The sequence below is a fragment of the Lepus europaeus genome, chromosome 14, assembly GCF_033115175.1.
Source record: "Lepus europaeus isolate LE1 chromosome 14, mLepTim1.pri, whole genome shotgun sequence".
Taxonomy (NCBI): domain Eukaryota; kingdom Metazoa; phylum Chordata; class Mammalia; order Lagomorpha; family Leporidae; genus Lepus; species Lepus europaeus.
The window spans coordinates 55,059,687-55,086,640 of record NC_084840.1 but is presented as its reverse complement, the minus strand read 5'-3'; the positions used below and the strand labels follow the sequence as shown (position 1 = coordinate 55,086,640).

General features: G+C 38.7%; 1 protein-coding gene across 1 annotated transcript in view; it reads left to right on the top strand.

Annotated features, from left to right (window-relative positions):
- The window catches only part of WDR64 (WD repeat domain 64), a 141,572-nt gene that overhangs the window by 6,563 nt on the left and 108,055 nt on the right, over nt 1-26,954 (top strand). The window contains exons 3-8 of the mRNA XM_062211381.1: nt 9,688-9,790; nt 13,460-13,563; nt 16,255-16,284; nt 17,814-17,924; nt 19,802-20,016; nt 22,243-22,377. Coding sequence (XP_062067365.1) covers nt 9,688-9,790; nt 13,460-13,563; nt 16,255-16,284; nt 17,814-17,924; nt 19,802-20,016; nt 22,243-22,377 — 698 coding nt within the window. The remainder of the gene's footprint in view (nt 1-9,687; nt 9,791-13,459; nt 13,564-16,254; nt 16,285-17,813; nt 17,925-19,801; nt 20,017-22,242; nt 22,378-26,954) is intronic.

Genomic DNA, 26,954 nt, shown 5'->3' with positions numbered 1-26,954 from the left:
AAGGGTAGAGATGTTCCTGGCTCTCCTCCTTTCTTTGCCATTAGTAGCTCCATCCCACATTATGAGGAGCCAGGCATGTATCCTATGAACACCCCAGCCTTCCACATTCTCACACTCACCAATACTTTCCCTTGTCTATTTCTCAGACCTAGGGGTGCAGTGATGTGCACTCCACCTTCATGAGGACGGACCTGGGTTCAGTCTCATAGGCTCTTGGAGTAGGAAGTGAGTCCTTTGGGCAGGGAATTCGGAGGTCCCAGGAATGTAGGGCATAATTTAAAAGCATTGGCATGAACTCCTGAAAGACAATGGTCCCTTAGAAAGAACTATACTGAGATGCTCCAAAGTTGGGCAGTCCAGACAGCAGCCACTAGCCACCTGTGCTATTAACTTTTAATTTAACTTAAAAATTCAGCTCCTCAATTGCATTGATTATATCTCAAGTGCTCAGCATCCACATGTCACTGGTGGCTATCATACTGAGGAAGACACATTGTGGGGTATTTCTAACATCACAGAAAGTTCAATTGGACAGTGCTGCTCAATGGGCCTGGGTCCCAGGAGCAGTGGTCTAAAAGCAATACTGCAAATGGAAGGGAGGCTGATTTGTTTTTATAACCTATTGGTTCAATCAAGTTTTTTTTTAAGAAAAACTTAGTCACCCAAAGATTGAGAGTTGGAGGAATCATGTGAACAGTGAAGCAGTTGGTGACCTTATCTCAACACAGACAGATAGACAGACAGACAAAAAGCCTATGTTTCCCCCCTGAATCATGGAAGTATACAGTGTGGTTCACTTTTCCCCAGGATCTTGGCTCTATGACATTGTGTAAACAGCTTGCACAGTCTGCTACATATCTGTAGCTTGAATTCTATGTCACTAACCTTTGAGTACATGTGATTTTAAGATAATCACATCTTCACTGTTCCCTATTTTTTAAATAAATATTTCTCATACAATAATGGTTTATGTTCTTGAATTTCAAATGCAATAATTTTGGGGCAGTAAATGTATGAAAATATGTGTAAAACAAATGTTTCACATCAACATGAAAAATTATGCACACCTGGAAATTAGAGAAGTATGTTCATACTAAACTATACACTTAATTTAGGAAACCAGTGCTCTAAAATGCCAACACGAGACACAGCACTTTGTTGTAAATCCATTTACATGGAGTTACACTGTAACAGAGAATTTGGCCTCTGAATGTGATGAAAATCATATTGGTCATATAGCTGAAAACATTGAACTTCATTCTCTCCAACAGCTGCTCCTCTCTCATTTTTTTTCCTTTCCAGTTAGAATCTCACAGCCTTCTTACATTTGTAAAATGTCTTCCATTTTTTCAAGCACCTCCCTTTCAGGTTCTCATTTAATCTTCACAATGGCCCCAAAGTATCGATGAGAGAGAATAACAATAATAATCATAAAGATGAAGAAAAGGAAGCACATAGGGGTTAAATGACTTATGTAAAGCCTCTCAGAAAGTCGGTTTTGGTCTTGCTGGTAAGGTTTTTGTCTCTATATAGTAATTTCATTTGACATTATCCTGTCACATAGCTTGGGTTCCTATCAGTCATAAGAGAGTTTAATAGAAAGTCCTGTGACCAGCCTCTGGTCACAGTGTGTATATGAAGAATCACCTGAAGTGCTGACACTGTGGTGTAGTGGGTAAAGCCATATCTTCAATGCTGGCATCCCATATGGGCAGTGGTTTGAGTCCCGGCTGCTCCACTTCTGATCCAGCTCTCTGCTATGGTCTGGGAAAGCAGTAGAAGATGGTCCAAGTCCTTGGGCCCCCGCACCCATGTGGGAGACCTGGAAGAAGCTCCTGGATCCTGGCTTCAGATTGGTGCAGCTCCAGCCATTGCAGCCAATTGGGGAGTGAACCAGCAGATGGAAGCCCCCCCACCCCCCTTCTGTGCCTCTCCTTCTCTCTCTGTGTAACTCTTTCAAGAAAATAAATACATCTTAAAAAAAAAAAAAAACGAGTCACTAGAGGTGTGAGAAAATGGCACAGAACAGTTATTCTTTTATTGTACTTGTCATTTTCCTCACTATCTGTGCCAGTGCCTCTAACAGGCATTCTGTTTCAAGGCATGGGAGCTAACCTTTCTGAACTTCAGATTGGTCCTCTGTAAAATCCAGCTGAAAGACTAACTTCATTTCAGGACAGATCAGCTGTTTGGCTTTGTTTTTATTTTTTTAATCAACTGATTTTAATCTTATCAGGTAATAAGAACTGGGTTTACTTTTTTAACTCAGGCACAGATGTTCACATTGGATTCCAAATATAAATCTGTTATAGGAATGCCACACACAATTACACTTCCTTTTCTTAGATTTTAGATGCGAATGCGTCTGAACTTGGAGAACTTGAGATTCATAGAATAATGAAATCTTAGAACTCAAGGAAAATATCACTTTGACTTGCTCTTTTCATTTACAATAAGAAATATTAGATGTAAAGAAATGTGATTGCCTTATGTTTGAATAAATATGTTAAAGCTAATCAGTGGAAGAGTGTGGTGCAGCTACAACCTATTTTTCCTACAATTCCTTGTTACTGGTGTTGGGCAATTCATAAACACAGTAGCACAGTACAAATTAATTCAAAGAAGAACAATTTAACACCATATGAGATGCTTATAATTATGTTCCTTCCACAAAGTGAATGTAAAGTGAATTATTATAAATCTAAAATTGCATTTGCTAACTCCAAAAATAGGAAAAGAATGTTCCAGGGTGGCTTAAAAAGTAAGTTGCATACAGGTTTTTATTTTCCTCTATCTCTTTTCGTTTTCTCCATATGTTCTCCATATGTTCCATAATGAACATGTGTTCCTTATGTAATCAGGAAAAAATGGGAAAAGATGAGTCACTTGAAGTATGGAGCAAGCCCTGTAAATAGCATAATTAAAATTAATACTTTAATAGTCATAATATATATGACTATATAATATATATAATAATCTTAAAATACTCAAATTGTATCGTAGGTATAATTGTTTTACTGAAATTTAAAATGTTGAGAGAGAAATTTTAGATCCTTGAGGCAAAAATCCATTATAGGAGGACAAATTTTCTGCTATTCAACCTCCATATTTGCTTGAAACATTTATTTTTAAAATGTAGGGGTGGATATTGTGGCACAGGGGGCTAAGCTGCCATATGCAATGTCCACATTTTCATGTAGGGGTGACTAGTTCTGATCTCAGCTACTTCACCCTTCTGATCCAGATTCCTGATACTGTGCTTGGGAGGCAGCAGATGATGGCCCAAGTACTTAGCTTCCTACCATCCACATGAGAGATCTGGATGGAGTTCCTGGATCCTGGTTTTGGCTTCACCTAGCCTTGGCTGTTGCAGGCATTTGAGGAGTGATCCAGCAGATGGAAGATTCTCTCTCTCTCTCTCTCTCTCTCTCTCTCTCTCTCTCTGTGTGTGTGTGTGTGTGCCTTCCAAATAAATAAGTATATTTTAAATATGTAAACTTTTAATTGTATCTTCTGTAGTAGTTTATCTGTATACTATAATAAACTTTTCCTCAAGAAATGTTAGTAATATGATATTTTTAGTATCCTTTGGAAGCTATTGTTGGCAAGCATTTCAATATTGTGCCATTTCAAATGAAAGTAGCAAAAACATATCCTTTCCTTAAGAACAGGTGTCCTGCACAATAGCACATACCTCCTACATATGTTTGACTGTAAAATATATGAATGATTAAGTGCATGACTGATGTGTTGTCTACACAGGCAACAACAGTTTTTAGTGGACAATTTTAAACTGGCAAGGATGCCTCCTGAGTTCTATCTCTGGAAAAAGTGGGAAAAGCAATTACTCAAATGTGGCCATGATTGAGCTCCTTCCTAGTACTCGGTATAATCAAAGTATTACCTTATCTTCCTAACTACAAAGTACTCTAATCTTCTACTTCTCTAGTTAATCCTTAGAAAAAGGCATAAGATGGGGTTATTACTGATAATCCCTATTTTTCCAGATGGGGAAAAATCAGGCACACAGGGGATTCCAATACAATCCCATCAAGGTGGCATGTACCAATGCCATCTCACTAGTCCAAGTGATCAATTTCAGCTCACAATTGATGACTCTGATAGGTCTAAGAGTCAAAGGGATCACACAAACAAGACAGGTGTTTGCTAATACTAACTGATAGAATAAAAAAGGGAGAGAACGATCCAACATGGGAAGCGGGATACACAGCAGACACATAGAATGGCAGATGTCCTAAACAACACTCTGGCCTCAGAATCAGCCCTTAAGGCATTCGGATCTGGCTGAAGAGCCCATGAGAGTATTGTAGGCATGGAAAGCCAAGATACCATGGAAAAAAAAAGACCTAAATGAAAGATCTCTGTGAGTGAGATCCCAGTGGAAAGAACGGGGCCATCAAAGAAGGAGGTACCTTTCTCTGAAGGGAAGAGAGAACTTCCACTTTGACTATGACCCTATCGGAATAAGAGCAAAGTCAGCGAACTCTAAAGGCTTCCATAGCCCTGGCAACTCATGACAAGAGCATAGGGATATTACTGACGCCATGAACAGGAGTGTCAAATTGTTAAGTCAACAACAGGAGTCACTGTGTACTTACACCCGATGTGGGATCTGTCCTTAATGTGTTGTCTAATGTGAAGTGATGCTATAACTAGTACTGAAACAGTATTTTTTCACTATGTGTTTCTGTGTGGGTACAAACTGATGAGGTCTTTACTAATTATATACTGAATCGATCTTCTGTATATAAAGATAATTGGAAATGAAAAAAAAAACCTGGTGTTAAATTGGAAATGGCATAGAAAATTAATTAATTTTAAAAAAATATTATGTAGGATCTCTGTCTTTAATGTGCTGTACACTGTTATTTAATGCTGTAACTAGTATTCCAACGGTAGTTTTTTCACTTTGTGTTGCTATATGGGGCAAACTGTTGAAATCTTTACCTAATATATACTAAACTGATCTTCTGTATATAAAGAGAATTGAAAATGAATCTTGATGTGAATGGAAGGGGAGAGGGAGCGGGAAAGGGGAGGGTTGCGGGTGGGAGGGAAGTTATGGGAGGGGGGAAGCCATTATAACCCATAAGCTGTACTTTGGAAATTTATATTCATTAAATAAAAGTTTAATAAATGAAAAAAAAAATCAGGCACAAACTAAGGAAGTTGCCTGTGGTCATGTGACTAGCAGACAGTAGAACCAGGATTTAGACTCCTGCCCAAGTGCTAAAACATCTAATTATGCCTCCCAAAGGGCATTGCCCCTTGACTTCTCACAGCTGGTTTCAGATTTTTTTTTTATTTTTTTATTTTTTTAACTTTTATTTAATGAATATAAATTTCCAGTGTACAGCTTATAGATTACAATGGCTTCCCCCTCCCATAACTTCCCTCCCACCCACAACCCTCCCCTCTCCCGCTCCCTCTCCCCTTCCATTCACATCAAGATTCATTTTCAATTCTCTTTATATACAGAAGATCAATTTAGTATAAAGATTTCAACAGTTTGCACCCACATAGAAACACAAAGTGAAACATACTGTTTGAGTACTAGTTATAGCATTAAATCACAATGTACAGCAACATTAAGGACAGAGATCCCACATGAGGAGCAAGTGCACAGTGGCTCCTGTTGTTGACCCAACAAATTGACACTCTAGTTTATGGCGCCAGTAACCACCCTAGGCTCTCGTCATGAGTTGCCAAGGCTATGGAAGCCTTCCAAGTTTGCCGACTCTGATCATATTTAGACAAGGTCATAAAAGACAGGGTGAGGATAGTAACCAATGATCCTAAGAGTGGCATTTACCAGGTTTGAACAATTATACAGCATTAAGTGGGGAAGAGGACCATCAGTACACACAGGTTGGGAGTAGAGCCATTGGTGGTAGAGTAGAGGTTATGATTACAAAGGAATGAGGCCCAAGTGCGCTAGACAGGGTCTAGAACAAAGGACAGAGTCATTATTAGAGGAGCTAAGAAAGGTGCTGTGTAAGCTACAATTAAGTTTTCTGATTGAGAGGCAAATAGAACCTGACAGAAGGGGCTTGATAATAATCTGGTGGGCTTTAGGCCTTGTAAGTTAAGAGGCCCAGACTTATCTATCTCTTCACATGGGGTATATCCTAAGGGAGGTGTGAACCTCCTAGGGGAAGGCACTCTGTTGACCTTCATTACTTGGCTGGCCTGGGAGGAGAGCTGGCCAGGTAAAGGCAGGTGGCATCTCTAACAAGAAATTTACAGTTCTGCCTGCAATGTTGCTGACCCTGCTTGGCCGTCCCCTCAGCTGCAGTGGTCACTTTGGAAGTTGGGCTGAGTGAAGGGCTTTTCAGCTTAGAGCCAATAAGATCTGTGGCTCTGACCTGGGCATCCTTCGACTCCAGGGCAGGTCCATTTCCAGTGATCCAACTCTTGGCAGAGCTGCCAGGGCTCTTCACAAGCTGACTTCTGCTGAAGCCCAGCTTACCACATTGAAAGCCACTGCAGTAGACTGGCCTGTTGGGTCTCCTTGAGGGCAGATCACTGTACAGATCAGCCATTAATAGGCCTGCCACCCATTGCTTCTTATGCCTAGCTTTCTTTTCCTCCTGGTTTTTGTTAAAGCAGACCAGAGGATGCAAGTCAAGGGAGTGCCCAAGTCCCATCTCTAATCTTCGGTGGCCTGAACTACAAGTCTATAGTCACAGGCATGTTCTGTAGTAGTTTTTCTAAGGTAGACAATGCCCATGAGGAAAATTATATTCTCACTTTAAAACTTTCTTTCCCTTTGGTCTGAAAGGGAGGTTTTTTCTACTTACTGTATACTTCGCTGATGGCGAAGTGAATCTAGCTATGAGATTATTATTTAAGTTCTTATTTTGGCTATGCTATTACAGAAAAATGTTAGCCATCTCTTTTATAAGGTCTAAAGATTAAATTGTACGTCCTACAGATTCCTTCATAATAGAATTAGTTTCCTACCTTGAAGAGAATAGAGAAATGAAAGAATAAGTTGGGCTTAGAATAGAGAAATGAGGGAGCAAGTCCTAGATCGCTTGCTGACAATAGCAATATTACATGAATACTTAGCAAACCGTTTCAACCATTAGATAACAACTTAAGAAAACATTTACCAGAAGGTCCAATGCCTTCTATAAATTTTAAGAATCATGTATTTGAAAACACCTCTTAAATATCTAACATAGTATAGTTTGTTTAACCAGTAAACTTAAGCACAACCATATAAAATGTTTAACATAAACATTGTCATGATCTCTAAAAAATTACATAAATGTTACAAATCTGGTTAATCTACTATACACTTCTCTTTGAGGCTAAGTGTCATAGACATATGGCACACTATTTCAAATTAGATGACAGCACATGTATTCTGGAGTTCTTCCATCCTTGAAAAGCATTGAAAATCATTGGCATAGAAATGAAGAACCATGATTCCCACTGTCATTTCACATTAATATCTGAAAATTATTATTTTACTCTATTTCAGGTAATTAATGCAGCTAGCATTATCAAATTTTTGTTATATTTTGTGTAATTTAAGTTGTATTGAGTAGTGTTTATAAAATGAGGATGTGATAAGAATTCTTTTTTTTTTTTTTTGACAGGCAGAGTGGATAGTGAGAGAGAGAGACAGAGAGAAAGGTCTTCCTTTGCTGTTGGTTCACCCTCCAATGGCCGCTGCGGCCGGCGTGCTGCGGCCAGCACACTGCGCTGATCTGAAGCCAGGAGCCAGGTGCTTCTCCTGGTCTCCCATGGGGTGCAGGGCCCAAGAACTTGGGCCATCCTCCACTGCACTCCCTGGCCACAGCAGAGAGCTGGCCTGGAAGAGGGGCAACCGGGACAGAATCCGGTGCCCCGACCGGGACTAGAACCCAGTGTGCCGGCGCCGCAAGGCAGAGGATTAGCCTATTGAGCCGCGGCGCCGGCCAAGAATTCTTTTTAAAAATTATTTGATAGACATAGAGACACAGAGAGAGAGACAGAGGCAGCTCATTTGGTGGTTCATTCTCCAAATGCCTGCAACTTCCAGGCCTGAGCTGGGGCTGGAGCCAGGAGCCATAAATGCAATTCAGGTCTCCCATGTGGGCGGCAGGAACCCAGTGACTTGATACAATACGGTCTCCCAGGGTCTACATTGGTTGGAAGTTGGTATCAGGAGCTGGATCTGAGAATAGAACCCAAGCACTCCAATGTGGGATGCTTGCAGTTTGATATAATTCTAAAGGTATTTCTTTCCTCCAAGATTCTTGTCTCCTGGTTGGGCAATTAAATACTAATCTAGGCAATGCTGTGAAGGGTCATTATAGAAAAAAATAAGATACTAATCAGTTAATCTTCAAATAGGGAGGTCATCCAGGATTATTTAGGTGAATCCAATGTAATTGCAACTCCTGGAAGGTTTAGAAAAGAGAATCCAAGTATAAAGAGAGCTTTAAGCTCTCTTGCTGTTGCTGAGATATATGGACCCATGTACTCAGAATGAATAGAGGCCTCTGGGAACTAACAGCAGTCCTAGTTTATAACCAGTAAGGTCATCCAGCAAGGAAATATACCTCAAGCCAACAGCCTGAATGAATGCCCAAGCAGAGTCTTCCCCCAGTGTCTCCAGTAAAGAACTTATCTCTACAAACACCTTGATTTTAGAACATTGAGTTCTGCAGAACTGTGAACCAGCAGACATTGTTTTAAGTCACTATCTTTGTGCTGATCTGTTTTTTTGCCATAGAAAACTAACACAGAGACGAAAATGTCAAGTTCACACACTGTGTGTCTGTTGTTAGAAATAACAGGGGTAAGTGCTGTGGCACAGTGGGTTAACGCCCTGGCCTGAAGCACCGGCATCCCCAATGGGCACCGGTTCTAGTCCCAGCTGTTCCTTTTCCGATCCAGCTCTCTGTATGGCCTGGGAAAGCGGTAGAGGATGGCCCAAGTCCTTGGGCCCCTGCACCCGCATGGGAAACCTGGAAGAAGCTCCTGGCTCCTGGTCTCTCTCTGCCTTTCCTCTCTTTGTGTAAATCTGACTCTCAAGTAAAAAAAAAATAAATCTTTAAGAAAAAACAACAGATAACGTGTAGCCATAAGATGAATTCAATCTGGCAATTTCAGGAGGTAGGAGCATTTGGAGAAGGCAGCCTGTGGAAAGTAAGAAAAGGCCTCAGGATTACTTTTTTGAGTTTGGAAGCTTTATTGTATTTTTGTTTTTAAGATGGGAGAGATGTGAACATGTCTGAACCCTGAATGGAAAAGGCAGTAAAATGGGAAAGAGAAAGGAGGCAAACTCTGAAGAAGAGTCATTTGAGAGTGGCCAAATTCTGTATCAAGGTTCTTATCTGGGGCCCTGCCTTGTGAAGGCTGATTTGATTTTCAAATAAGTGCCAGTTCCTGAACTGATCTGTCAGTTTGAGAAAGCATATCAACCTGGTACATCGATTCTTCTATTTGAAAGAAAAATCAGCGACCACTCACATCGAATGTTCCATCAGTATTCATTTTGTTGAATATATTAAACTGCCTCCTTTTAGTATGAGGAATATCCTATATTTATGAAGCAAAGTATAGGTAGTTAATCCAAATTTGACTTTAAATTCAGTTTATATAAACTCTTATTTTACAGCCCATTTCAACATAAAATGTCATGTTAATGTGTGTTGTTTGGGATTTCAGATCTTTGGATATTTCTCCAATGAAAAAGATGCTCTTTCTTCAAAGATGGATTTAGAAAATTTGATTTTCCTGGTCTCCAGAAAACAACGAGTTAAAATTGCAGGTGACAAATTTCCCTTCCAAATTAGTGTATGCTATTGTATTTCTGTCTCAAAAATAAATATTGTGAACATAATGTGTCCATAGAATCACTTTTCGTTTTGTTTACTTGCTCAATACTTTACAGTATGAGGGGTAAAGTGACAGTTCTAGCTGAAGTATCAGAAGAAACTGCACCTGCTGTTGAAGCTTAAATATCATTTCTCTGAAGGATACTAACTAGGAAGTATGAGGGGACAAATTCATATTTTCCTGAAAGGCTCAGAACTCAAACTTCTAGGCGGCAGTATTTTAATTATCCTCCAATATAAAATAAAAGCATGTTTAAATGTTTTAAAGTATTCTTAATTTAAGTTTTCACTAGTTAGGCCTCCTCCCCATGTGCTCATCTGCCTTTGATTATATTAGTGTAAAGGTTTGCCTTACATCCCTAAAGCTGTGAGTCTGGGCCAGTCATGGAAGTGTGTTCTCTCCTGTTAGGAAGGCTCCAGTTCACAGTCATTTACTGTCAAAGTGGAGCTTAGGTTCTGGGAACTCACATAACTCTCTGCTATTGACACTTTGGATTTCTTTCCTTTTCTCTTTCATGCAGGGTGGGAGAAGTTTGGGAAGAAAACAGGCAAACTCTTGAATCCTTTCCAATCTTGCAGCATTTCAGTCCTTTATGAACTAAGTCCAGTTTTATCCTGCCCTTCCCTTGGCCCAATCATAGGCATCATCAGTGCCCAGTCTTTGGTTATGGGAACTATGACCCAAGAACAAACACAGCTGGTTGTACTGATGTCACCACTGCTGAGCTGAGGAAGGACTAGTGAGTGAGAGAGAGATGCTGCCAATGTCCTAAATTAGAACCTTGGGAGTGTTCTTCTAGATGGTAGTTAGGTCTTATCATTCATTTAGCACTGAACAAATATTTGTTATGGTCTACAATGTGTGGCAGGGAACAAATTCCTCACCTCATGGAGTTCACATTCTTTTTTAAAATTTTATCTATCTATCTATCTATCTATCTATCTATCTATCTATCTATGAGAGGGAGAGAGAGAGAGAGAAAGAGAGAGAGAGAGAGAGGAATACATTCCTATCCCTTTGTCTACTCCCTAAATGACTGTAATGGTTGGTGTTGGACCTGGGTCAAAGCCAGGAGACAGGAGACAGAAATGCAATCCAGATCTCCCACAGGGATAGCAGGAACCCAGTGACTTGAGCCATCAGCACTGCCTTCCAGCATCTGCATTAGCAGGAAACTGGAGTCAGGAGCCAGAGCTAGAATGCAAACTCAGGTACATCTAAACTGCTAGGCCAAACACCTACTCCCAAGAGTTAAATTGTGTGGTAATCTAACTATTCTTTATTCTTTTCTGAATTCTTTAAAGTATTTTCAAATAAAAAGATAAAATAGAAACATAATGAAAGAGTTTGTGTTCTAACGAGGAGAGACAGAGACAACAAAAACAAAACAAAACAAAAAAATCAAACAAAATATGCAGGATACCAGATGGTCATAAGTGCTGTAGGAAATAAAAATAAAGTAAGCAGGTTGTGGAGAAAAATAAAGCAGGCATGTGGGAAGGAGCAGTTGATTTGGGGGATGGGAACGTGGTGTCATATACAGTGGCCAGGGAAGATGCCACTGAGAAAGCGATGCAAGCCCTGGAAGATGTGGAAGAGCACACCACAAGGAGGAGCAGAACAAATGGGGGCTGAACCTAGAAGGTGAGGCTGGCGAGGCAGCAGTGGGCAGGAGGACGTTGCCTAGGACCTTGTGAATGAGACAGAAAGCCACAAAAGGGCTGTGGGTAGAGGAGAGGCATGATAGGAGTTACACATTAAATGTGATTCTGCTTTGAAAAGTCTATTCTGAGGAAGAAGCAGAAGCAGAGAAAATGATGGCGACTTGGAATATGACCATGTGTCTCAACCATTTCTTCATTCTGACCAGTGAGGAGCCTTCTTAGACCATTTTTACCTATTCATTTTCCTCTCCTCTACTCCACCCTGCTCCAGGACATTGTAATACGGCAGACATTAATTATTAAGTGTATCTGATGACGTTCTATATATCCACCTGGGATTTGTGCAAGAAAAGAGTAAGAATTACTCATGCTCCTAATCCCCAAAACAAATCTGTACCCTTTGGATGGCAATATCTTCTCTGTTGAAATGCCTGAGGGTGGTAACACTAGAATAAGAGATTTGTTCACTTGATTTCCCTAAGAGTTTACAGCTATAAAAATCAAGTCACCCCAGAAGTCCAATAAATATATATGGCTCAGGACTGGCGCTGTGGTGTAGCAGGTAAGGCCGCTGCCTGCAGTGCCGGCATCCCATATGGGTGCTGGTTCGAGACCCGGCTGCTCCACTTCCGATCCAGATCTCTTCTATGGCCTGGGAAAGCAGTAGAAGATGGCCCAGGTCCTTGGGCTCCTGCACCCATGTGGGAGACTTGGAAGAAGCTCCTAGCTCCTGGCTTTGGAGTGGCGCAGCCCTGACCATTGCAGCTAACTGGGGGAGTGAACCAGCAGATAGAAGACCTCTCTCTCTCTCTGCCTCTCCTTTTTCTGTGTAACTCTGACTTTCAAATAAATAAATAAATGTTTAAAAAATGTATATATATGGCTTTATCCTTCAGTACATCAGCATAGAAACATGCAAGCGTCTAGTGTTTCAAAAGGCACAAAGTTCAAACAAAGCCTTTTAAAAATGTTTTTTATTTGAAAGGTAGAATTCCACAGAGAGATGGGGAGACATCTTCCATCTGCTGGTTCACACCCCAAACCATCGTAATGGCTGGGGATGGCCAGCCGAAGCCAGGAGCCAGGAGCTAGGAATTTCTTCTGGGTCTCAGACCATGTGGGTGCATGGGCCCAAGCACTTGGGCCATCCTTTGCTGCTCTCCAAGGTACATTAGCAGGGAGTAGAATTGGAAGTGGAGTAGCTGGGGCTCAAACCAGTGTCCATATGGGATGCTGGCATCACAGGTGGCAGCTCATCCTGTAATGCTACAATGATGGGCCCCCAAACACAGCCTTAATAACAGTATTGAAGTACTTTCATCGTTTTATACTGGAAAGCCTGAGAGAATATTGGGTTTTTATTCTGTGTAAGCCGTAATGGTGCCAGTTTGAAGAAAGGATTCTTAAGACATGCTAAAATTTTTACTGTGATGTAAATTAAAATACATTATCTCAAAAACTAAAAAAAAAAAAGGTAGAAAAAGATAAAAGTAGGAGGGTAAGAGGGAGGTAGGAAGTGAGTATCATTATGTTCTTAGACTTGTATCTTAAATCATATTGAATCTGTTAAAAAGAATTAAAATTAAAATAAAAAATAAACAAGTAAAAATGGTAAAAAGAAACACATTCCAAAACCATATTTAGAAAATCCATTCTCTGTGAAATGTGCACATGTACATGTGTGGGGAAGGTATGTATATCTTAGATTTTCTTCGGGAATTCATGCATCACATTTAATTGGAAAGCTCTGTACTCATATATTCAGGTTAGTATCTCTGGGGATCATTAAAAAGCAAGAGTTACTTGTTTTCATGGTTTTATTCTTCAATTTTTAAGTAACTTGGAAGCTTTTAGCAAAAAGTTGTTTTCTTTTTAAACAACCATTGAGTTTTAGGGTTTTCATTGCTGGAAATTAAAATGAATATTGTTATTGACAGGTAGTAGAAGATGGGATGTGATTAAGTGCATTGTCAAGATTCCTCAATTGGATTTACTAGTAACAGCTTCTCAGACAGGATTACTCACTGTCTTTAATAGCCAGGTAATTTGAAATCTTGGATCCCACCCTCCTTCCCTCCACACATCCCTTGGTACCCTCCTACCTTCCTTTTCCCCCCTCTCCCTCTTTTGTCTAAGTATTATGCATATGTATCAGGTATAGCAGAAACCACAAACCACATTTCAGAGTTATTTCCCAAAATAAAATCAGATACTTAGTACAGAGGAGACTGCTGAGCAGATTTGTGATTGCACTTCCCATTTTTCCTCAGGATGTCATATTGAACCTTGTGGCTTCAGTACAGTGAAAGAGTGATCCTGGACAATTTCTCAGATTAAAATAAAAAACACTCGAGAACCTTGGATTTGGAGTAAAAATATGGTTCAAATTCTAGCCTCTGTATTTGACTAGCTATGATGTTAAGTATGGAACTTAGTGAGCTATTTAAATCTTTTTATAACTCTTTTTTGCACATCTGTAGAATTAAAATTCTTCTCCCTCAGTGAATGGTACTGAAGGCCAAATGAGACAACATAAGTAGAGATAAACAATAAATCCCTATATGAACATAAGGCATCACTATTATCAATGTCACTTTTTATAAATAAATAAATATTTATTTCCATTTAAAATATAAATGATTTTAAGAGAATATATGATGATATACAATATATAATATTTCACTATGTTTACAAATAAATCTTTAAAAAAACAATTAAAAAACAAAAGATGGATGTTTGATTATGAACATAGAAACATGTAATTATTAGCTTATTTCCAATGAGAGGCAAGGATAACAGAAGTAAAATATATTCCCAATAATCATCATATGATTAAAATTTCCAGGAATTTTCAGCCCTTCAGTAATGTCCAGCACAGAGACTCTTAGAGAAGTTGAAGTCACAGCCAACCAGGTTCTGTCAAGGAGAGGCCTGGCTTTGACCAGACATGGTCCAGTGAAGGATCTGAAGGGTGGGTGTGGAGCCTGGGTCCATCCTAGCACTAATACCTATAGCTATGCATAGTACCTAATATCCCCATGCCCTGGATCCTCATCCACAACCATAGACCTTCTCTCCCAAGGGAGTCATACGATTTAAATGAGTTAATAGTATAGTATTCAGCATTACTATAAGCACTCAGTAAATGGAGGCAATTAATATTAATGACAAATAATGTGAAGACCATCTACTCATTTTTTAACTTTTATTTTCATAAAAACAGAAATAAGATGGTATCTAAAGAAAATGCAAAAAAGGAATGTCACGTCAAATGTAAATGATCTGCCTAATAAAATTGTTCAGAATTATGTGACCTAATGAGGTAGCATTATGTTTCTAGAGATGCTTCGCACGCATGCACACACACACATATGCAGACTTACATGTACATACATGTATACTCACAAATGCAGACACACATGTTTCTTATAATTGATAATGAAATATTACTGAAGATTTAAGATTTGACACATAAGTAATAAATAGTATTTTGAATATTAAGTACCTTATAAATGATATACTGTAAGAAAAAAGTAATTTGGAAGCACATATCACAGGAATAATTTATTCAAAAGTATTCATTAATAACTCAAAATATATTATTATTTTAATCCATAATTTAGACTCTGTCTGATGAAGAATAAATAAATACAGTTAGGGATTTTCCTGGTAATATAGATGCTAAGTGTCATAATAAAAATTTTTAAAAATAAAAGTTAGATTTTCAAAATTCAGAAGACATCTATACAAATTATGAAACTTATAAAGATGGTAAGAGTAACTTAATAGGTGACTTCCACAAAACAAAAGGTGGATGTAGACAGATAGAAGAGGAAACCATCTGTTTTGCTGCTCACCAATTTCCTTACAGAACTTTCTTTTCCCACCTAGAAAAAAGGCCCTGGTCGGAAGAGCCTTTCTGAACTCTTCCAATGAAAAGACCATCTGCAGGAGGTCACGACTAAGAGTTTTAGTGATCTCCTTGATCCACTTTTTCTTATTTCACATAATCCATTCCTTCTGGGAAGTCATTTCCTACATATTCCCCAAGACTATCTGAGACCAAAAGAAACCAGGTCATGGAGCTATGTCAACTACTTGCCTTTATCTTGGGGGCAATTAGTATGCCTTTAGGGTATGAGAGGCTGCTCAAATATGCGCCAGTTCTCTGCAGGAGCCAAATCTCTGATTCTCAACAAGTACAATACTCAGGGCATGATGCACTCAGCACATACTTGTTGAACAGAAGATGAGGCCCATTGGTTAGAATGTTCTGTGTCTTTCAACAACTTGGAAAGATAACTATTTCTACTTCACTGTATATTCCTATTGACTTATTTAGCATTCTTTTAACCTCTCATCACTGCTGTTTATATTATTTTGCATTCCAATTTTCTCTATCAAATATTGCTCTGAATAATTAAAAAATATGAGGTAGCTTGGAGATAGAAGAAACATAACACATAGTCAAATGTAGACTCTTCAGAATAGAAACATCAGGTTTAAACAGGAACCCTTACAGGTAAGTTTAAGTGCCTTGCCCTAAGTAAACCATGCATATTATTCCACAGAGATAGATGTTTCAGAGGAAGGAGAAACAGGGTAGAGATTCATGAAGGTAGAATAACATGTAAGATTAAACTGAGGACATACTGTTTTATTTTAGAGTCAACATTCTCATCTTTAATTGTAGTGCCAACTAAGTTTCATTTTTCTCTTCTGCTATCCATAGATGAAAGTTCAGACCAGCATCAATGTTACAGTAAGTATATTTGCTACTTTAGGGCTATGGTAATGGTTCTACTGTAATTAATAATAATCTCAACATAACTGCTTGCATATGGCTCTGAGTAAAAGACATTTTGTGGAATGTAAATTTATTTTTATGTACTAGGGTCAAAGGTAAGTCTTGAGCAACAGTGAAGATCCAGGTATTGCTTTCTGGAGTTAAATTGACTGCAGAGGATTGATTGGAAATGGATTACTTCTGGGAAGCTTCAGTTTAAAGCTTCTAAGTTTTCCTGAGCACCCCCTACTGAGGACACAACCCAGGTGTGAGAACAAGGAGGTACCCATGAAAACAACCGGAAAGCGTTTTATTTTAAACTTGAAATTGAATGCAAATTTGTACTTCAGTCAGTGCATACCACTGTCACTCATAGGAATAGTAATCTTGGGACAGATGTTGTAAAGTCACAATGACTTGCTTGTAGAACCCCACCACAGGTTTATGAGAGATGCGAAAATGCCTGAATTTCTCACCTTCCTTGCATGAGTACACCAAACTACAAAGCAGTGCTAAGGAGTCTGGATTCGCTTAAAATGTCTGAGCCTCCATTTCTTAAGTTGAAAAAAAAATTCGTTAGAATTCCTAACAGATGTTACAGAAGTGTCAAGGGCCCGGGACACATGTAGCAGTGTCTGGCACACCGGATATTAAAAAAATGGGAAGTATCATTTTTCTTCCACAGTGTGTTGTTGATATTATAGATCCCAGCTATGCTGGCTTGGTGACACAGGACACAAAACAAACTCATTGGTCTCAACTTGTCACTGACCAAATAATCAGTAAAATCTTCCAGCTATAAAATTTTACTATGGGGACAGGGCCAGACAACCTGCTTTACTGAGTACCCTAAATCTAGTCTCCTTGTGCCCATGTGAAGAAACAGGAGTCACTGTGCACTTACTCCTCATGTACGCTCTCTGTCCTAAATGTGCTGTACATTGTGATTTGATGCTATAACTAGTACTCAAACAGTATTTTACACTTTGTGTTTCTGTTTGGTTGCGAACTGTTGAAATCTTTACTTAATATATGCTAAATTGATCTTCTGTATATAAAGATAATTGAAAATGAATCTTGGTGTGAATGGAAGGGGAGAGGGAGTGGGAGAGGGGAGGGTTGCTGGTGGGGGGGAAGTTATGGGGGGGGAGCCATTGTAATCCATAAGCTGTGCTTTGGAAATTTATATTCATTAAATAAAAGTTAAAAAAAAAGGTGAATGGTGTTCAAAGATGGCTGATCTGCCAGCTGCCGTGTGCCTCCAGAGACTGCCTCTGGCATTAGCTGATCATGCTGCAGCTGATGGCACTGAGAAATCAGGGTCACAGTGAAAGGGGGAAAGATGGGAGCCTCTCCTCAAGATACTCAAAGGATGCTGTGCAAGGTTCTTCCCTAAATAAAGTCACAAAATGGGCTCATCATGTAACTAAGCTAGTCTTTAGTAACCACTACTATGTCAAAAGAGGAAACACATTGTATCCCCCAATTCTGTGTGTTCCTATCAGGGTACCTCCTGGATTACAGGATGTGATTACCTCTTACAGCTGAAACGAATTGTTGCCATTACAGAAAGGAGCATCATTATCTGGGATTATAAAGCTCAAGAGAACAGCCAGGTACTGTGCCAAGAGACATACTCAAAGAAATGGGGTAGCCTGAGTGGTTGGCCTGGATATGATCAAATCCAATATTAATATCCTGTAATTAAAAGGGGTGTTTTTTTCTGTTTAATATATGTGTATTTAATTCTGGGTTTTCTGTTTTACTTTAGTTTTGAGAGGGAGAGGCTAATTCATTTCTTTTTTAGTACCCTTCTTGGAATCCAAGTAATATTTTTCTGGTTATCCTTATGTTATCAAGTTCAAAGCTTCTTTTTTATGTAAGAAAATGGCTAAAACAGAATGTTTAACTCTGACCAAAAAAAAAAAAAGTCTAATGAGGCAACTCATCCATGACTAACATGTTGCCATGCCAGGAATAATCTTTGGAACATATCAGATGCTTAATAAATATTTTTTGATGGATTGAACTAATTTATACAGACTGAATTCCAGAAGAGGAATAGCTGTAGAGCTTAATGAACCATTCAGTAGTAATAATTGGCTTGAGAAATGTTTGCTGAGTATTTCTAGATAACTTTGATGTTAGGATATTTTTACTCCTGATAAGTCTCTGTAAAATAATTGAGACTGATACTTGAGTCTCTTGGTTGCCACCTAGTTTTATGTCAATGATATGATAACACCTGGATCTTTTTAGGCTTCTTGTGAATATTTTCTGACAAATCCAATAGACAGCAATACATCAGAAAATCCTTAACTATTGGTAGGTCCTCTACCCACTTTCCCATAAAGCACCCAAAAGCATTATGTTGGGCTCACAGTGTTTCTTAACCTTTATTCAGTAAATTTTGTCTTTTTAAAGTTCCTTTACACAGCCATCCCATGCCTGGGAATTTACCCAAGGGAAATGAAATCAGCAAATAAAAGAGTTATTTGCACTCCCATGTTTATTGCAGCTCAATTCACAATAGCTAAGACATGGAATCAACCTAAATACCCATCAACTGAAGTCTGTATAAAGAAATTATGGGATATGTACTCTATGGAATACTACACAGTGGTTAAAAAAATGAAATCCAGTCATTTGCAACAAAATGGATGAAACTGGAAACATCATACTTAGTGAAATAAGCCAGTCCTAAAGGGACAAATAGCATATATTCTCCCTGATCTGTGATAACTAATAGAGCACCTAAAAGGAAATCTGTAGAAATGAGATTGACACTTTGAGAAGCAATGACTTGAATATCCCTTGTCTTGACTGTCAGGGACAATTTTGTTGTTGTTTTTTCTTAATGGAGAATGGGACTGGGAATGGTATAGGGAGGAGGAGGTAGGAGTGGAGTAGGGGTGGGAGGGCAGATATGATGGGAAGAATCACTATATTCCTAAAGTTGTACTTATGAAATTTGTACTCATAAAATAAACAGTTTCTTTGGGAAAAAAATTTTAAAAAATAAAGTTCCTTTATCACTGTGGAAAGATCTAAAATGAGAAATATCAGAAAGTAAAATTTTTATCAAATAATAGGGGTGATAAACATTAAATAGAATAATGGGGCTGGTGCAGTGGCGCACTTGGTTAATCCTCCGCCTGTGGCGCCGGCATCCCATATGGGCGCTGGTTTCTAGTCCTAGTTGCTCCTCTTCCAGTCCAGCTCTCTGCTGTGGCCTGGGAGGGCAGTGGAGGATGGCCCAAGTGCTTGGGTCCCTGCACCTGCATGGGAAACCAGGAGGAAGCGCCTGGCTCCTGGCTTCGGATCGGCGCAGTGCTGACCGTGGTGGCCATTTGGGGAGTGAACCAACGGAAGGAAGACCTTTCTCTCTGTCTCTTTCACTGTCTGTAACTCTACCTGTCAAATAAAAAATAAATAAATAAAACATTAAATAGAATAAGACAATAGCTCATTTGAAGTGTTCTTCTGTTTCTAGGAAAACTACTTTGTTATCAAGCCCATGGACCACCGCCTCCTGTGTGTGTGTGTGGTGCCTATGCCTGAACAGCTCTACAGAGATGACATCCTCTTTGGGGATGACAGTGGTTTTGTGAGCAGATTCACCATAAATAGTGTTGACTTTGGACTAAAGCAGACAAAATCCAAAAGGAAATTTAAAAATCAGGTCTTGAATTCAAAGAACTTTAAAAGGTAAAGATATTATATGAGTGGTCCTGTTGTTTTAATAATTACAGTCATTGCTCATATGTAGAGAGGTTCCAGATTTCATGGTAGAGGTCTCAGATACGAAACTGAATGAGGCTTCTTGCTTCAATGAACTTCTATAGGGCAGGCAGACAGGAAAATCAGCAACTGAAATTCCTTTTTAAAATGTATTTGGTAGCTTCAACCTGCAAGTCCTTGAATGAGTTGAAGAGTTAAATAAAAAAGTTTAAATCATGAAAATGCTATGATATTTATATATATAAATATGACTACTTACTACCATGTGAATGTGGAAGATGATTCTAACTATAAAAACAATGGATACAGAACAAAGAAAACATTTGAGAGATCTGTCTATATTCAAAATAAAACCATCTGGACATCAAAAGATAACATTTGAAAAGTAAATATCAAATGAACAAATATTTGTGACAAATATGATAGGCAATGGATTGATGCTCTTCAACAGGTCTTGGAATTCAATTTAAAAAATTAGGCCCCAAGAGAAAACTGAACAAAGGCCATGGACAGATAATTCACACACATGCATATATAAGTACAAATGATCAATAAGCATTTCAAAGGGATCACCAGACAAAAATGCTAACAGTTATCACCACATGATGAGATTTTGGGTTATTATTGGCTTTCTTGTAAGTGAAATGTCTTCAAAGTTTTTTGAGTGAGCTGTATGTTACTTTTAAAAGCAGAAAAATATAAATTCGTATTATATGTATCTTCTTCATTAATCAAATTACAACTTAAAATCAGATACAATGTTTCACTTATAATATTAGTGTGGGAGGGCAGGACTGAGTTTCCAGACCCTGGCCTCTGTATGGCCCAGGCCGGTCTAGCCCTGGCTGTTGCAGTATTTGTGAACCATGGAACTCTGTCTCTGTATCTCTGCCCCTCAAATAAGTAAATAAGAACTCAGTAAAACTATAACTACATAGAATTAAGATTACCTCCATTAGTTGAACACTGAGATTGACACAGTAGTTGACTGGGTACATTTTCTATTCTCCACATAGGAGCAGTACTTAGTCCAATCAAAGTACTTGTTGCTAGACCTGAGGGAGGATTTTTCCTATATATGATATGCTCCTCTATCTATCAGGAAGCATCTCATTCTAATTATGCTAGGCTATTAGAATAAATGCTGACACATGAATCATCTTTTGACTGAGATATATGCCACCTGTCAGAAAATTCCATGGATTTTTTTTCAATCCATGTTCCCATTAGATAGATATGTCAGACATGAGATTTGGGTATCTCAGGAATTTGAGGAATCTTAGTGCAGTTAAAATGAATGCTAATTCACATTGGTTCTTGTAAGAGATTAGTTACATGTAGATGATTTAATCATGTGGTTCATAATCAGGGAGATGATACAATGCTTTCAAGACTGAGGTGTTAAATAGGCTGAATATAGAGATATTATCTTACCAAGAGATTCTCGTTTGACAAAAAGAAAGTATTAAGGCCAAAGGATTAATTAAATTCTGGAGTCATCATAAAGGTTTGTTTGCAGTTGATATTCACAGATATATGGAGTGGGTGGAGTTGGGGTTCAAACACTGAAACATGTTCCATTGGGATTATCAGATTTTTTTCAGTAAAATAAGCACAATAGTGCTAATAACAGACTGAGATTTCCCTACATTATTCCTTTTGTTCTGAATTTATACCTCAATATTTTATAATAATTTTTTTTTTCGACAGGCAGAGTGGATAGTGAGAAAGAGAGACAGAGAGGAAGTTCTTCCTTTTTGCTGTTAGTTCACCCTCCAATGGCCGCTGTGGCCAGCACATCGCGCTGATCCGAAGCCAGGAGCCAGGTGCCTCTCCTGGTCTCCCATGCGGGTGCAGGGCCCAAGCACTTGGGCCATCCTCCACTGCCTTCCCGGGCCATAGCAGAGAGCTGGCCTGGAAGAGGGGCAACCGGGATAGAATCCGGCACCCAAACCGGGACTAGAACCCATCGTATAAAGTCATTTTTTCATCTTAAATAGGCTAGATTTGGAAATTTAGTTACCTATTTCAAAGTGGCATTATGCATACATAGGATTGTTACACATGACACAATTAGCAGATCAAGCAGTTGCAACTCAGTTAAAGTGTTTTCAAATGCTCAGTAGAAAGCAGCTCAGCATAATGTGTCTATGTGTGTCTGAAAGTAACCTCCTTCCCTCTTTAAATCCCCAGTGTTAAAAGGAAGCTGCATAATGACTTGGTTATGAAAATTAGATATATTCCAGCCCTAAATTGCTTTGGATCCTGCTCCTTAGACAGTGTCCATTCATTTGTTTTGGAATCATTGAAGAGACTTGAGGATAATTTGTAAGTACAACAGTTCATATATGTGAACATTCTGTGACTTTCATAATTTATACAATGGTAGTCCCATGGCTGCCTTAGAATTTTAAAACTGGTTTTCAGGGAAATCAGATGCTAACATTTTCATTTGTTTAACAAAGTTCATTGGATTTTTCAGAAGAGAATTGAAGTCACTCAGCAGATCTGGATAGGATGTGTCCTAACAGGAATTTTTATTTATTTATTTATTTATTTATTGTTTATTGTTTATTTATTGTTTGAACTCACTGGAATAATAAATACAGATGTATCTATAACTACAGTTTCTAAGTATCACTCTGATGATAAACTTCATTCTTTTTAAATCATTCTTTTGGCTAGCCAGTCTCCTGTGAATGTGATCTATAGCATAATCATTATATTTCCTATGTGATATAGAGGATGGTGTTCTTACAGAGAAACGATTTTAAAGAATGTTCCATCTTTCAATTTGGCTAAATATTTATTCAAAGCTAGAAAAAAGCTACTGTATATTAATTTTGCTTAATAAATTCACTAGATATGTGATAAACTTTATTTTTTATTTTTTTAAGTTTTTATTTAATGAATGCATTTTTTTCATAGATACAACTTTAGGAATATAGTGGTTCTTTCCCCCATACCCACCCCCCCATCATCGATAAACTTTAAAAACACTGTGCTAAGTGGCAGAAACTTGACAAAAATATTGCATATTGTATGAATTCATTTATATAAAATGCCCAAAAGGGCCAATTTCTAAAGATGGAAAGGAGATCAGTGGTTGTTCAGGGCTGGTGGTGGGAGCAGGGATCTCAAACGGACACAAGGAATTTTTGGGAGTGATGAGACTTATTGTTCTAAGACATATTGTGGTGATTGCTATTCAACTCTATAAATTTACTAAGAACCACTGAATCGTACACTTAGAATAAGTGAATACTGTGGTATGTAAATTATACCTCAATAAACATGTCTTAGAAAAATAGACTTCTGGCTTCGAGTGTGGCACCTAGGACCTTGTAAGTTGTCACTCCATCATAACAACCAGAAAACTGAAAGGCAATAGCTCTTCACAGATTGGTCAGAAAAGTGAGATCACAGGGAAACTTTGATGGACAGACAGGAATACGAAGGATCACAATTTACCAGAGCAGAAATCCACAAGCAGATTACCTCCGGAGTAACAAGTACCAGGGAGGGAAAACCTAAACTGCAACTCCCAACTTTATGGGATCCCAGCCATGGTAAACCATCACACTTTCATAAGTTTTGCTACCAGAAGCTCAACTAGGTTCTCACGGTGAACACTGGGAAAAACCCCAGTGCTTTTGGTAGGGGGAGGGGAAAAGAAGCCATTTTTAAAAACATAACAAAACATTCTGTTGTAATCAAGGTGTACCCATAAGATAAACCATTTTACCAGAACCTAAGCTACTGAGGTTTTACTAGATAATAACTGACCCGGGAGAAGGGAACTACATAATCTCAACCCACTCTATCCACCTGGTTCCAGCTAAAGGCAAAACTAGGATGTGCTCCTGAGGTTCCCAGTGCTGATGCACAGGCTGACTAAAAGACTGAAGTCTGATGACAACAGGAATGGCACAGTAGCACCTTCTTCACATCTCACCACCACATTATGAAAGGCCTATTTATAGCAGTTCCTTTTATCCATGTTTGAGTATCAAGCAAAAAATTAAAAGGCATCCTAAAAGGCAGAAGAGATGGACAAAGCACCAGCATCAGATGAAGATATGGGAGGACTGTTAAATATTTATGTGTAAGTAAAATAAGGGACAGAAATAACATAAGGGGTAGAGGAAAGAACTAGGATTATTAAATGATCATAAGGTACTTGTGTTACTAGTAAAGTTGAATAATATTATTTCAAAGTGAACTTAGGGGCAGATGTTTAGTTTAGTCATTAAAAGACTCTGCTCTGAACATTCATATCCCATAGCAATGTGCCTGAGTTTCGGTCCTAGCTAAATTTCTCTGATTCCATCTTCTTGCCAATTCACACTCTGGGAAACAGCAGGTGATCCCAGTTGAGTACTTGGGACCCTGACACTCATATGGGAAACGCAGATTGAGTTCCTGGCTCCTGGCTTTGGCATGACCCAGCACCAACTGTTGTGAGAATGAACCTACAAATGGGATATCTCTGCCAGGACAGTTCTCTCTCTCAATAAATAAATAAATTTTTTTACAAAGGAAAGTGAACACAACTCAATTGTACCTGTATATTACAAACAATAGGCTGCTCTCTAAAGAAAAGAAAGAATATCATTGATATTAAAAGCAGAGAAAAAAATCATATAAAATATTCAATTAAAACCACAAACCGGTGAGAGAAAAAAAAGAGAAACAAAGAACAAGGAACAAGAGCAACAAATAGAAAACAGTATCAAAATAGTAGACATTAATACTACTGAATTAACAATAGTTTAAACATTAATGCTCAAACAGACCAATTCAGAGAGACTGTCCAAGTGATTAAAAAAACAAGATACACTTTAATGTGGTCTACAAGAAACATACTTTCAATATAAAGACACATATAGATTAAAAATAAAGGGATGGAAAAAGATATATCATACTAAAATACTATAATCAAAGGAATATAAAAATAGGGTATATTGATTTTAGATGGAGAAGATTTTAGAACAAGAGTAATTGCCGAAGATAGAGAAGGACATTATGTAATGATAAAAAGGTCAATTTCCTAAGATGTATCTTTAATGTGCCTAATAATAGAACAACAAAACCTTTAAGAACAAAACCAACAGACTTGCTAGGATAACTAGATGAATCAATTGTTACTGTTGGAGATTTGAACAGTCTTTGGCCATAAATGGAGAGATCCACCAGGCAGAAGACACAAAGTTGGGGCATGGTGCTGTGGTGTTAGCAGGTTAAGCTACCACCTGCAATGCTGGCAACCCAGATGAATCGGTGGATAGAAGACCTCTCTGTCTCTCCTCTCTCTGTCTGTACATCTGTGTCTCAAACATAAATAAATCTTAAAAAAACCCCACATTTATAAAAAACACATGAGTCAAAGAAGAGGCACGAGAAATTAAAATATTTTGAATTAAATAAAAAAAGTAACTTATTAAAATTAGAAGGATTTAGAGAATTCAGCATTGAAAGGAAATTTTATAGTGTTGAGTACAATATGTCAGAAAAAAAGTCCTAAAATCAATTATCTTGTGGAACCAGAAGAGCAAATTAAATTCAATTTAAGAAGGAAAATAGAAATAATCAAATGCAGAGCAAAAATCAGTGAAATTAAAAATAGGAAATCAATAGACAAAATCAACAATACCAAAATATAAAGTTATAAGTTCTATGAAAATGTAAATAAAATTGATAACCCATATTGACTAAGTAAAAAAGAAAGTACAAATGATAATAAACAGAAGCAGGTTCCATGACGGTGGAGTAGGGAGGGAGCTTACTGCTCTAGCCAGGAGAAAATAGTTTAAAAGAAGTGGAGATTGTATAGTCTCAAGGAAGAGTTTGGGAAAAAATGGCAGAGGAAATTAAAGGGACATGGTGGACCTACTTGGAGAGTGTGGGCACCCACAGCTCAGACTCCAACAGCCGAGAGCCTACGCACAAGCACTGGAAAGGGAGGTGAGACGAGACTGCAGCAGCCCGAGCCACTGGGGAAAAAGCAGCAGGGAGAGCCTAGAAGGAATGAGGCTTGAAGCTTCTCTCTCCAATCACCTCATAAAGGCGTACATGCTGATAGAGCGAGTGCCATTTTAATAGCAGTGCCAGCTCGTGTCTGCACCCTGCAATCAGCCGAGTGGAGACTCCTGTCTCTGGTGGGGAGAAACAACAGTGGACTAGGAGCTTGTGATTGTGTGAAGCTTCTGAACTGGGACTGTGGGAAAAAAAAAAAAAAAAACTGAGGATGTGAGGGAAAATTCACAGTGTGGCTGGGACTTTGAGCAGTCTCAGTGGGAGAAAAACAAGTTTGGGGGTTCCTGGTTACCTGGTGAGAGACATTGCTGGGGAATCTGAACTTACACTGAGGACCATACAGATCCTTTGTGTGGTCCTTGGGACAGAGCAGAAGAATATTACACCCACTGGAGCTAGTGCTCAGGCACTGGTCTCCAGCAAGGAGAAGAGCTCAGCTGAGCAGAATATACTTCCCTTCTGATTAAAAAAAAGAGATTTACCATGGCAAACCTGGGTGTGTCAACTTAGGCATGCTTTTAACCCTGGAGAACTGAACAGAGCTCTCTGAACATGAAATTGAGATATTAAAGAGAAATCAAAATGAATGAAGAATTCAATAGAGCAAATAAAAATGCAATGGTGTAGTGGGTTAAAGCCATGGCCTGCAGCGCTGGCATCCCATATGGGCACTGGTTCTAGTCCCGGCTGCTCCTCTTCCCATCCAGCTCTCTGCTATGGCCTGGGAAAGCAGAAGATGGCCCACGTCCTTGGGCTCCTGCACCCATGTGGGAGACCTGGAAGAGCTCCTGGCTCCTGGCTTTGGATCAATGCAGCTCCGGCCGTTGTAGCCAACTGGGAGTGAACCAGTGGATGGAAGACCTATCTCC